The 13,233-nt window shown below is 39.9% G+C and overlaps 1 protein-coding gene across 1 annotated transcript; it reads left to right on the top strand.

The window, feature by feature from the left end:
* Positions 1-5,785: 5,785 nt before the first annotated feature.
* LOC309713551 (uncharacterized protein) lies at positions 5,786-7,983 on the top strand. Its single transcript, XM_082545275.1, has 2 exons — positions 5,786-5,907; positions 6,902-7,983. Exon 2 carries the CDS (start codon positions 6,904-6,906, stop codon positions 7,669-7,671), a length of 768 nt encoding a protein of 255 aa, XP_082401401.1. The 5' UTR covers positions 5,786-5,907; positions 6,902-6,903; the 3' UTR covers positions 7,672-7,983.
* Positions 7,984-13,233: the final 5,250 nt, after the last annotated feature.

Genomic DNA, 13,233 nt, shown 5'->3' with positions numbered 1-13,233 from the left:
CACATGAGCATGTGCATCAAATTAAGGCTGCGTGGTCAGCAACGCTGGCTGTCAGATTTCATTTTGTGCCACTTGGAGAGAAACAAAAAGCACAGTGTGTGCTTGCAATGCTGTTAAGTGTAATATTTGTATCCTCGTAGGCTCAGTTGTTGCCCTCCTCAGGTCTGAAAAGAAGAGAAATATTAATTTACAGTGGAATGTCAATATTCGCCACATTCAATGGCATAATGAAATTTATTCATTTGCTCACACCAGTAAATTTTTGGATCAAAATGATTCACAAATGAAAGTCTATGTTGAAAGGCGTTCCTGAACTCAATAGTCAATCAATAGTCCTCCAGAAATCAAAACCACTTCAATAGAGTAAAACATATGGGATCTATTCCAAGTATATGACATTTAAAAGTCAGCATTTTTCTCCTAGCATGGTGTAACATGTTCACGCAGCCTATTAATTGTGAACCAAACATGTGACTTTTTTTTGTTGTTGCTTTTACATCAATTTGACAAGTTTGGTCTTATAACTTATAGCCTGCCATTTCTTCAGAAAGTAATCCTGGATAGCCCCTGTAAGACCAAAATGGTTCTTAAGTTCAATGTTTTCTGTAAGACTTGGAAATTTATTGAACAAAAGAACGTTAAGACTGTCTAACTGACCCGGTTTGACCCATGTTGGTACGATCGATAAAGAAGGTCGTTGAATCTTTCATTCAGGAGGAATCAAATCAGCTGTGGTCCACACGCACACAAACCACATGTGCAAACAGAATCTTTCCCAGAAACTAGCAGCTTTACAGGTGCAGAAGAGGAGTTCATAATGAGACGGGGAAAAGCAGATGGGCGAGTTCCGGGAACACTTCAGTTAACCAGATAAAGAACAAACTAAGTGAGCAAGATGAAGCCCAGAATTACATGTTTATGAAGAGAAACAACATAAACATGTGTAAACCGCCTGGGATTTTTAAGAAGACACCTTGAGGGTATCTGTAGGCAACATTTCCTGTTTGGAAAAGCAACAGCCTTTATTTCCAAACAGGTTTCCTGAAGGATGTGTTTGGTTTTTTGGAGTTTGAGCAAATGTTTAAGCAGGATCTGAACCAGCACTAGTAAAAATATGACTGACCTTAGCTTGACAAGGCCTCTGTAAAACAGCAGAGCGCTTTAGATTTTGTGATAAAGAAAAAGAACTAAAGGCAAAGCAAGTCTTGCTTCAAGCAAAAAAGCCTCTCGAGGTCCAAATCTATATTATTTGGCGACATGAACAAATATGTCTCATGGTGTACTGAGCCTGGTTATTGTTTGTTTGTTATATTTTATGTGGATTCTTTTTTAAAACTGACTCATGGCTTTGGGACTAGCTAGTAAATGACAGCAATCCTGGCTCATTACAGTGCTGTACTCAGTAATGTACTCCACAGATCACAAGTGGTGAATAAAAAATGCAAATCACAGAAAACACCACACAAGAAAATTTAATTAAGTAAGACTTCAGTTAATTGTGAACCATGAATTTGATTAGATTACAGTCATCCACATAAATATGCATTTTCAAACCGGACAGCTTGTATGCAGAATGATGTACGCATTATACACGTGTTATTTCTCTCCTCTTGTTATTTTGTCCACTCCCTATAATTTGATTTCTTTTTCTCAATAATTTGCAAACAACGTTTTCTTGGAAATAATCATCTTTCTGTGGAAAATTGCACTCTCTGCCCTTCAGAGGACAACTGCTGTATCCAACCATTTCCAAGAATCCCTCAGGCAGCACATTCAAGCTCCCTTCAGCCGCAAAACACAGCCATCCTCCTGTGACTGTCTAATTCTTAGTGAATACACAAGTGGTTGTAAATATGGGGCTAATGATGGTGAGAAGATATGCATAAAACAAGACTGAATAGATGTGTTTTACATCAGCTTTAAAAGTCCAGACTTGCAGCTTTGTGACAGTGCTGACATTATCTGTAACCAGTCACACAGTGTTGTAAGCTGCATATAAACTGTTAGATGAATGAACAATTCACTTTTTTGAATGAATAAGTATTAAACTTTAATACTGTGGTAGATACGGATCTGCTTTTTTTAAAATGACATTTATTAAAAAGCACAAAGCTGTATTGTAAAAAGATTTTAGAGTAAGTAAAAAGCCCATGGGTTTTAGCAATCATAACCACAACCTTTAACAAATGTTGGTTAAAAAACACAAAAAGTAATTCAAAATTTTTGTAAATCTTGGAGAAAGAAATGGGCGGTTGATTTTACATTTTGGATTTTTGGACTAACTAACAAGGTAGCTGTCTTCAGTTTGAATTTTGTTATCCAAAAATATCATGATGTAGCTGCTAATTGGAAGTTGTTCTGAATGTTGAATAGGACTGGTCCCTATATTGCGCTCTTCTGCTCAAACTGAGCACTCCAAGCGCTTTATACAACTTGCCTCATTCATCCAAGTACTTTTTTCTATGCTCGTTCTATGTAAGTGCTTACTATCTAACATTCACACTCCAATAGAGGCATCAGAGAGCAACTGAGGGTTAGCATCTTGCCCAAAGATATTTGGCATTGAGGTTTGGGTTGAACCACCAACCTCTGGATTAATAGGTGACCTGCTCGACCTCCTGAGCTACAGCGACCCCAGTTCTACACTACACAAATCATATCATATTATGCTCATGTACAGTTGAAAGCTATCAGAAAGTGGGAGCTTGAGAATAATAGCCTCTGGTATGCTCTTGATAAGTCAGCTATTTCCCTGTAAACACACATAGAGCTACAGATATCATCACAGCTGTTGCTTAAAATAATCTTTTGTTTGTTGTTTCTTTCAGAAATTTGCTTGCTGCTGTTTTTGTAAGAACTAGCTCGGTCATTTATGTGCCTAGTGTTTGTCATTAGCAAAATAAGCATCAACTTGTGCAGTCAGTGTGGTGCCTGTTTGTATTAAACAGTCTGAGTGATGTAACTGAGGCAAGCCAGGCACCATTGTGTGCATGTGTGTGTGAAGCAAATTTAGTTTCTTGTGACTAGTTCATTAGAGGTCTATAAAAAGACAGAAATCTTTCTATAGGCTGATATAGGCAGATGTGTGACTCATTTTATACATTATAGGTCACGCTGCCTCCAGCACACGCCCTCACACACACGTGCAGTCATCAATACTGTAAGGGGGGAAGTGTTTCCCCCAAACACAAGGGTATATTGTTGTTTAAATACATGTTGGTTTGTCAAGTGTGAGTGAGAGAGAGATAATTGAAGGTCCTCGTCAGGCGATGAGAAGTGGGCTACTGGAAGAAGAAGGCACAAGGTGGCAAGAGATGAGAACAGGGCTGTCGGAATGCTACTACAAAAGTAACCCCAACGGAAGAGGTTACATGAAGAGGAGGTGTGACCTATGGAATTTTCAATACCCGACATCCAGACTGACGACGAAACAACTACTAGCTTAGTGTTCCAACATTCGGAAGAAAGAACTGCTATCACAACTGGAGATTGATGAGATACAACACAAATGCTACGGCAAGGGAAAGCCAGAACGTCAGGTCGCGGGGGAGATACGAAAGAAGGAGCACTGAGTGCAAGACGAGCTGACCTGAAATGCAGGATCATGACGAAGGTGGAAACTTGGACCCTCTGTATCCACTTACCAAGACAAAGTGAAGTACCTTCCGAAGGTCTACTAGAAGATGTGAATGCGGCATTATGGACAATCCATAATGCGACCATCACCAAAACCAACTAGCTGATCTACACCATGGCAGCAGTGATCACAGAGATGCTTGGCAAAAAGATAAACAGCCAGAAGAAGCAGTGGCCTCCATGGAGAAGGATAGTAGAGGCCAAGATCAAGGTGGCAGAGAGGGACAACTATCAGAGTTGCAGAAACATGCAATGAAGAAAGTGACGCCTAAGAAGTACAAGCTGCTTATACCTGAGGCATTGGAAACTGCCACACTAACGTTTACAGCCTTAGCCAGTCGATTGAAGAGATATACCAGAAAGACAGATATCATAGCAGATAAGATGAAGAGGCACATGATTTAATACACGAGCAAAGAATTTGTAGGAATACCAGAGGGGTGAAACACCAGCTCCTGGTAGATAGATCCATCCCTGGAGACTACAAAACCAGACTCACCAACCTGTGCACCACCTGGGTCCTGAGGAGTAAACTGAATGGGAAGAACAAAATCCTGCTCATCAACTCCCATGCCCTGCCAGGGATCAGACACCCTGCTGGGATAATAAGCTGGCCAAAGGAGGAGAAGCTAAAGATATCAAGATAAGGAAGCTTCTGACCATGCATAGAAGGGTTCACCCCAAATCCAGCACCCTGAGACTGTACGGTAAGGAGGAAAGCCGAGGACTGGTGTGTCAGAACCACAGTCCAGGATGAGACAATAAATATCTTGAAGTACATCAGGAAGATGGCCACAACTGACCGACAAAAACTGAATCCTCTTTACAAGCAAGAAGTTTGCCCAGCAGAATATTATCGTTTAAGATGAACGACCCAAATAAACTATAAAAGAGGCTTCTAGATTAAAAGGAAATCAATTCAATTTTAGCAGCAATGAAAGTCTGATTAGGAGAAATGAAAAGTATTGTGTGCATCCCACCACCTGCGACCCAGTTTTGAAGTCTTTACCCAAGTGACAAATAGCAGCCCCGTTTACCATGAACTGCAGAGGAGACACTGTTTTTGTTTACGTAACTCTCTTTATGTCTGCTCCAAATCCTCGAAATGCTCTTTTTTTCAAATAGTCCAGTTTAAGACAAGCTAAAGTGTTTTTGGACGAGTGTCTAAATGTGTTTTTAACCAGAAATTCAGACTGTTTCCTGGTGGGCTCTGAGTCTTTGTTTCTGTAAACTGCAGTCTGCTAGTGCATGCCACTGAGTATTAATGAAACATAATAACACAATAAAACACGGTCTATGAAAACTCAATCAGGTGTAAAAAGCATTTCAATTTTTAAAAGTCTAAAGAGTCAGAAATGTATCTGCAGAGGGGAACTGTTGACTCATGTGAATCATGAGACGGGTTTCCATAAGTCAGTGCTCCCATGATCACTGCAATGTGTTGTTTGCATTATGTGCACACACACGCACACGCATAAACACACACACATGCATACACAGAGCAAACGTACCCATCTGATCAGATTATCTGCATGATGTATGTCACAAACTTTACACAACATGTTTACAGCTCTGCAGTCCTTTTTCCATTTTTGTTTTTAGAAGGAATCATTCATTTTGGCACATTTTACCAAAATTACAGTGGCTGACTGTGTTCATTTACAATGAGACATTTTTAGAAATGGCGTCTTATAAGATGAAAAAAAAATGTGGAAAAAATAAACCTGTCTCCACTTTGTTTGTTTGTTTTGTTGTTTTCTTCTCTTCCTCTCTCCCTCTCTCTCTCTCTCTCTCTCTCTCTCTCTCTCATCACCCCTCCTTTGCTACATCTGTGTCTGAGTCTCCTTCCTCTTCCCTATTTCTTCTGCATCTGTTTTTCTCGCTCCATCAAAACAGTCAGCCAGAGACAGTGCTGGGGCTGAGGAAATGGATGGTGTGTCTATTTTTAGAAGCAGGGAAGGAGGGCAAACCAAAAGTAAGCGAGAGAGAGAGGGAGCGAGAGAGGGAGGAGGAGGATGAGGTGGAGGAGAGGGAGGGGGGATGTGAGGAGAAGATAAACCTGCATTCTGCCTCTGCCTCTGGTCAGAGACAGTTGAAGCTTCACAGCACAATTAACAAGCAGCAGCAGATGAAAACAGAGGATCGTAAATAAAATTGAGGAGACAAAAAAAAGAGAGGACGAGAGCGACGGATGCAGGCTGCTATTTAAAGCTGCACCAGGAGAAGAGACAAGAAAAGATTCGGTGGACTCAACAAAGATCATCCGTAAAGGTGAGTGTGAAGGCAAATTGAGCAGAAAACCTTTACATTATTCCTGAGAATGCATGACGAACACACACACAGAGTGCCTGTTTTGTGCTTCAGCCTCGAGCTGCCGCCGTGGAACCATTTTTAGCTGTTGTATACAGAAGGTGTGGTCTATATTTAGCAGTGGTTACACCTTGGAAGAAACTGGGAGAGGCTGGCATTTTGGTTTGGCTTGCGCTATTTTTGTCATGAGGTCAATACAAGCATATATTGTTGGCTACGCTCTGGGTTATAACAACTCGGCGCTCCACACTCTGAAACAGTTTGAGGCTTTACGTGTCTGAGATCCCACAAAACAGTCATCTGTGTGTGCAGCCTCTCACTGGGATTGTTTGTATATTGAACGGTCAACACACACAACTCCAGAGTAAGCAGCGCACGGTGCCTGAAATGAAGGGAAGGGAGAGGAGAGGCTTCTATGTTTACTTGGTTTTATCGATACAGCCAGCAGTTGTAGTCGGTTGTGTTTTGGGAGCTTCGGGCAATGTGAGCAATGTCCAGATGCACATTATGTCATTAGAAAAACACATTAGACTGATGAGGTGATTAAACAAGAGGCTTTTCAAAAGAAACTGAGGAAAATTTTTTGCAAATACAATGCAACACAACAGTGTGTACGAATGAGAAATTAACTCCAGAAGTTATAAGTCAGTTCGTGAGATAATAGTGCACAGATTAATCTTTTTATTTGTATCGTGTGGAGACACATATTGCAAGTTTCGACATAAATGACACACACAAACAGGGCTCTCACTTTGTAAACTAGGAAGTAAGATTGCATACGCTGCATCTGACCCTATCAGGAATGTGTCACATCTATCAAAATATCCAGTTTTCCAAATGGTGATTATATTTTCCTAAAGGATTCTGCTTTTTTGAGACTTGGATGCAGTATTTCACATTACACAGTTTTTTTCCCCATCTAAATGAGACCTCTCCCGTCTTGTCTTTCTCTCAGCTATGCGGCCGCGGTCCAGACTGCTCTCCAAGAGGAGACTGACGCTGCCCACAATCAGAGAGGGCAGCGAGGAGACGGTTAGAGATTTGAACGAAGCCAACACGCTCCATAATTCTGGTCACTGCCAGGCTTTGTCATCGGAGGACTACCTCCTCTCCATCTGCCACCTGGCCCACCCCACTTTTCCCAGCCGGGATGTTTCCCCGGACACTTTCCACACACAGCAGCAGGACACTGCGCAGCAGAAGCTGAGGCCATCGTGGATTGAATACAACTCGAAAGAGGAGGCACGTGCTGCTGATGCGCAGCAGGCAGAGGGGAAAGAACTAAACAGACAGCTGAAGTTTGGCAACTCTGACCCTCTTGAGTATATTTATGGATACCAGAACAGCTTCTCTACCCTCTCAGGAGGTAGGAGGAGAGCATTTGTCGAGGGGAGGTTTATGAGGCAGCACGGCAGCGTATGGGAGAGCAGAGTGTGCGTGCGAGCCCACAGCATTGCCCTTGGTTCAAATCCAGATTTCCCACAACAACATGAGAGCAGTTGCTCTGAATTAAACAGCAAAACTGACACTTCAGTTCCAAACATCTCCCCAAAACACACCTTGGCCAGGTCAGAGGCCAGCATAGCTTGCAGAAAGGCAGAGGGAGAGAGGCTGAATCCAGCCATCAAACAGTCCCTCATCTCTCAGTGGATCTCTGACTGCAGGCTGGCATGGAGGGAGGCACGCACTCGAGCCTGTATGCTTCCTGCCATTGCTGAGGTGTAGCATGTAAATGGACAGTCAATGTGACATTCTCCAGTAAATTATTCTAATCTTTTGTGTCAGTGCATGAGACATTGACATTAGGAGACACATAGAAATACACATTTGAAAAGATACAGAGACAAGTAAAGACTACTACAATTGTCCATCTGTAACATTATATCAGTGTTAATATTCACTATTACAACCTTTCTGCTCTTAATGTATGCCAGTGATCATAACAAACCATGAAAATGAGCAATTCTGTAATGTCCTTTTTAATATCTTCCAGTGTTTGTAAATGACATGAAGAAATAAAGCAGTCTTTTGATACTCTCTCTCAGATTGTGTGAAACGTGCTTTTCCCCTCAGCTGCAGGCTTTATTTTCCTGCACACGGAGACCCTTCAGAAATGAACTCCACTCTTGGCTCTGCTGGTGCCAGGCGCCGAAGTTTCTATGGTAACTGTCATGGGATCCTGCACTGGTAAACACAAGTGTGGAGAGACACGGGCAGAGCAAAGATGGCACCGGTGAACCTCAACATGCAAGATGCTGGTTATTTATTGCTGCACTGGTACGACAGCAACAACGATGCATGCAGTAAGGTATAACTGGAAAAGGTGACGCTGAAGGACGCAATGCCACACTAATACATTTTCACATTCCAAAGCACAAATGATCTGCATGTAGAATAAAACGGTTCAATGAGGCGTGTGCAGGAAAACTTAACAGGCCATGGCTGTTCTACTAAATAAGAGACACTAGAGGGCAGGCTTCCATCATTACTACTCAAGAAAACACTTTGCATAACTGATTCATTGGACATTTTATAACAGTAAATCTCCCGTAAGCCGTTCTTACTCTCTGTATGGTAAATAATTATTTTCAAAGACTATCAGTTTAGGGATTTAAGGGTCAAAGACAAAGTCATAACTGTACTAACAACCGAATGTTTTGGACTTGAGTCCAAGGTTGGATCCAAAGAAGGCTGTATGCTTTCAAGGCCAGGGTGTTGATATTTAATGCATACACCATCTGTAACTTAAGTTAAAAGGCGACTATAAAGTAGAATAATACGCCATTGTTTGAGGTCAGGGGCAGAGGGTCAGTTCCCCTAAACCAAGCAACCCCCCCCCCCCCCCCCCCCCTTCATTAGTGTACTGCACTGTGCAAAAAGTCTCCAGCTACTCATTATTAACTCAAGAAGGTTATGTTTTTGGTTGTGTGCGCTCATGTCATCATTCTGCCTGTAACTAAACTTAACTAAACTCAAAAAGTTTTGAATGAAAGACTTTATAGGGGTGTAGATAGGAGTCATATTAACAATCCATTCAAACCTGGCTTACAACCACCAAGGTCTTCAAGGTCAGCTTAATAATTTATTGATCCAAAATTGAAAAAATGCCTTATAACTTAAAAATTTAGATTCTTACAAGACTGATGAGCTGTATAAGGATCTATAATAGCATGTCTTATCTGACCTCTGACCTCTCCTTGAAGGTCAATAGACTGATCTAAGTGTAAAAGTAGTAATAATTCTATATAGAGCTACTTGAAACTATGTTTCTTATTTCACTGTTTGTATTGACAACATGTCAGCATATAGGGAATCATATTTGTGGATTCTAAATATCATGTTACTTTATTATGACTTTAATATGTACATTATAATAACAAGTTACAATTTAAACACAATAAAATACAATGTTCCTGCATAAGTATGTAGATATACTACATTGTTTGTATACTGCTTATACATGCTTAAAAAACAAATTAAATTTCTGATGAAAACATTTTTTTCACTTGATGTTTATCATTAATATTCCAAATAAATTTTACTAAACATTTAATGAGTTCTATACCTGTACTATATCCATATAGATAAAAAAAAAATACAAAAAATAATGGTACTCAAACCTATGTCAAGTAAAGGCCTGCACTTTGCATTTGTTTTTGCTGAACTACAATCTGCTTAAAGCATCTTTAAAAAGAATAAAAACAAAACAAAATGAATGTATAGAAAATACAATAATGACGTAAATGAGGAGAGCGAGCTTGCCTGGCAGACGTCTGAGGGCGTCTTGTCTCCTTATACCGTATTTTCCTTCCAAGCTTTAAAGTGGTTTCGAGTCATATTTCTCAGGCTTCCTGAGGGTGTTTTAGAAGTTGTAGACCTTTGAAGCAGTGTGGCAATGTGATGTGTTTATAGACATAGAAGAGAACAAAAGGCAGAAGAGTTTTGAAGGTCCTAGTAATTAAAGAAATTAGAAGAAAGCTTTTCTGATAGTTCAGCCTGTGTTGAAGTTGATCGTAACAAATATTAATTTTCAAGCTCATTAGAATTGTAAAAACTCAGTTTTTGCCTTATATATTATATTTGCTATTTTCCTAACAAAACGTGTATGGAAACTAGTTGGCTCAAGACTTTTGAACAGTGCTGAAGAAAGTACTTTAAAACACATTATGTGTTTTTACATTATGTGTAAAAATGTAAAAACACATAATGAAAACGCTCCACAGAGCGTTTTTTCTTGTGTTGATCAATCGGGGTTACTAGAAAGTAGCAGCAGTGACTATGAGTACCGAATATGATTATTGTGACTGGAGGAAGTAAATCATTTTAGTTCTTCCGTACGCAATATTTATATGAGCAAAATAATGCCAAAAAAGTTGCTGATTGTAAGGTTATTTATTTCTCTGAAAGCAATGGCTTTTAAACCAAATATCAGATTTTTTTAATAGAGTTTGGGACTTACTGGTAGTATGGGAAACCTTATTTGCAGCAAGATTAGCATACACATTATTATTACTGTTGCCACTTCTTATTATTGCTTAAGTAAAAGAAGAAGAGATTTGTTGGGGGGAGAACCACAAGTACCCTGAGAATGAGATATGTTTTAATCAAATATATATTTGCTGTATATAATGCTTAGTGTGTGTGTTAGATTTCTATGTTCAGTGTTGCACATGCAGTATCATGTACTTTCCCTGGTGTTGATACAACGTTATTATAATGTTATTATAACTGAAGAATTCTTTCAGCCAATAAAGGAAGAAAAAAAAAGAAAAACACCATAAAAACTATAAAGAAAAGAAAAGATGTGTCAGCGTTAAGAGGGAGAAAGATGTGGTGGTTGCAGGAAAATATTCTTAGCTGCATTTCACACTTACCTCAACAGGAAGATGAGATCTATTTGCATCAAACTGACAGTTGACTACTAGTAAATTATTAATAATTGTTATTATTATTTAGATTTTTGGTGTATATTTCAGACCGTCCCTCAAAGGGTTGCTGATTTTAGTTTTCAAAATCATATTAAATTATTTTCTTCGTAGCAAATGTTTCAGTAAAGATTTTCAACTGTCAAGACCCAGTGTGTGATTTTAGTGTTCCCTTAATTTCCCTTGTTTTTGAGCAGTATAAATATACCTTAGTAATTTACTAAGGTTTTGTTTTGTTTTTTAGGCACACTATGTTAACAGGTCAGCAGCCTGTTAGCCCTGCAACACACTGGTGATTTGTCCAGGATGTACCCCGCCTTTCACCCTAGCTCCCCCACCCACCCAACCACCGCGACCCTGATAAGGATAAGCCAAAGCGAATGGATGAATGGATGGACTAAGGTAACTCTTCCTTATCTAAACTGTTTTCTACTACATATTTCAACTATATAGTACCACTGATCCATAAACAATTAAAAAATAAGGAAGCATCTTAACCATGTTGTGGAAAAAGTTCACCACACTTGGGAACCACACATACACATGTGAAACTTTTCACAGGATTCTTTGCGAGACTCGTGAAAAACTCCCCATGATTCAACAGCTCGTTGAACACATTTAACAGCAACAAGTTGACACGGGTTTTCGGTATGACTTTTGAAAGATTCGTCTGTCACATTGCTGAGGAATTTCAATGCCCTCTCTTTACAGTGCTTCTTAAGTTCATTGAGGTTTGTCGGCATTTGTTCATGCACAGCTCTCTTGAGGCCTCTCCGAAGTATTTCAGTCAGGTTGAGGTCTAGCTTTTGCCTGGGCCATTGGAGCACTCCAATTCTTTTCTTTTTCAGTCTGCTTTTTGTTTTGTTTTTATCAAAATTAATTCATTATGCAAAATGTTTAAGAAATAAATGTCCATGTGTCTTTGCCTGTTCACACAAACATTCAGCATACAAGTTCATCTCTGTGAGAATTTTTAATTGTTATGCAAAAAGGTTTAATGTTCTCTTGTAATGTATCATATTACCACAAAATGTCAAAATGTTGTACCACCAGCCACAGAGCTGAGGAGTGGGGGTGGAGGGTGGGAGGGTTGGTATCCAGTGCTGTTTTGAGCATCATAGGCTTGTTGTGTGACCCAATTTCACCCAAGCTTTGCCTGTCAGACGGATGACCTCACATTTGACTCTATAAAACTTTAGCATACAAGGATTTCATGGTCAATTCAATCACTGCAAGATCCCTGTGGCTGCAAAACAAGCCCAAATCATCACCCCTCCACCACCGTGCCTGACAGCTGGTACGAGGTGTTTGTGCTGTTATGCGTTTGTTTTGTAGCAGACGTGGTGCGGTGCATTATCACCCAACGTCTGCACTTTGGTTTTATTGGTTTCATCTATCCAGATCCATCTATCCATTGTTCCAGAACTCTTGTTGTTTGTTCAGATGCTACTTGGCGAACTTTGGCCACGCTGCCGTGTGATTTTTAGAGAGAACAGTCTTTTCCAGGCAATCTTTCCAAACAAGCCGTACTTGTTCACTTTTTCTTAAATTATGCTGTCATTAACTTTTCTTTCTTATTTTCTTTGTTCTTTGAATCCAAACCTGAATGCTTCAGAGCAGCAAACTTTCAAAATGTCCGCTTTTATAGGTGTGCCTGCACTTGCTTATGATGAATGGCTTGAGTGCATCTTATTTCCTATGGAAGTGTCAAGTTGTACCATTGTGTACTTTCACCTGGCTACATAAACTCTTGTGAAAACTTTCGTTTACATCTTCTCAACCTTATGAGTTTAGATCACGATCTAAACAACAAAGCCTGAAGCAACGGCTTTTATAAAGTTGTAGTTTTTTAATTCAAAGCCTTTGAGTTGGAGTCTGCATGACTTATGTGCATAAAAAATTTGAAAATCCCTTTAAATTGTTTCCTCTTTCCTTTTCCACAACAAGAAATATTGTTTAGTCGCTTTGTATTTCATCATACCTCCACTCCTACTAAGAAATATCACTTTTTAAATGAAATGAGAAGTGCAACCACACTGGGCTTGTCTAGAAAATTTGTACAGGAAGAGACTCTGCTGATGTTGCTAGTTCCTGTTGGTTTATTCCTATACGGGGTCACACATTGTGGTATTCACCACAAGTAAAGCGGCACACATCCTCACAAAAAGGAAATATAGTCTTAATATGTAAGGTTGGCAATCCCCTTATATACACAAACTCACTTTAACCCCACTACCATTAGGGCTAATAGGGAGGGGGAAAAGCCACTTTCCATTTATGTTCCTGGCCATATCTGTTCCACCGCTCTCCGTTGGACTGCAGTTGCACCACATTTTTGTCCCTGTGCCAGAATATCTGAAAG

This window comes from Aulonocara stuartgranti, assembly GCF_965226115.1.
Source record: "Aulonocara stuartgranti genome assembly, chromosome: 2".
In the NCBI taxonomy this organism is placed as follows: Eukaryota; Metazoa; Chordata; class Actinopteri; order Cichliformes; family Cichlidae; genus Aulonocara; species Aulonocara stuartgranti.
This window is presented reverse-complemented; position numbering and strand designations above follow the sequence as displayed.

What these genes read in the sequence shown, in the direction of transcription:
- LOC309713551 (XM_082545275.1), top strand. Translation starts at nt 6,904, where the DNA reads ATGCGGCCGCGGTCCAGACTGCTCTCCAAGAGGAGACTGACGCTGCCC.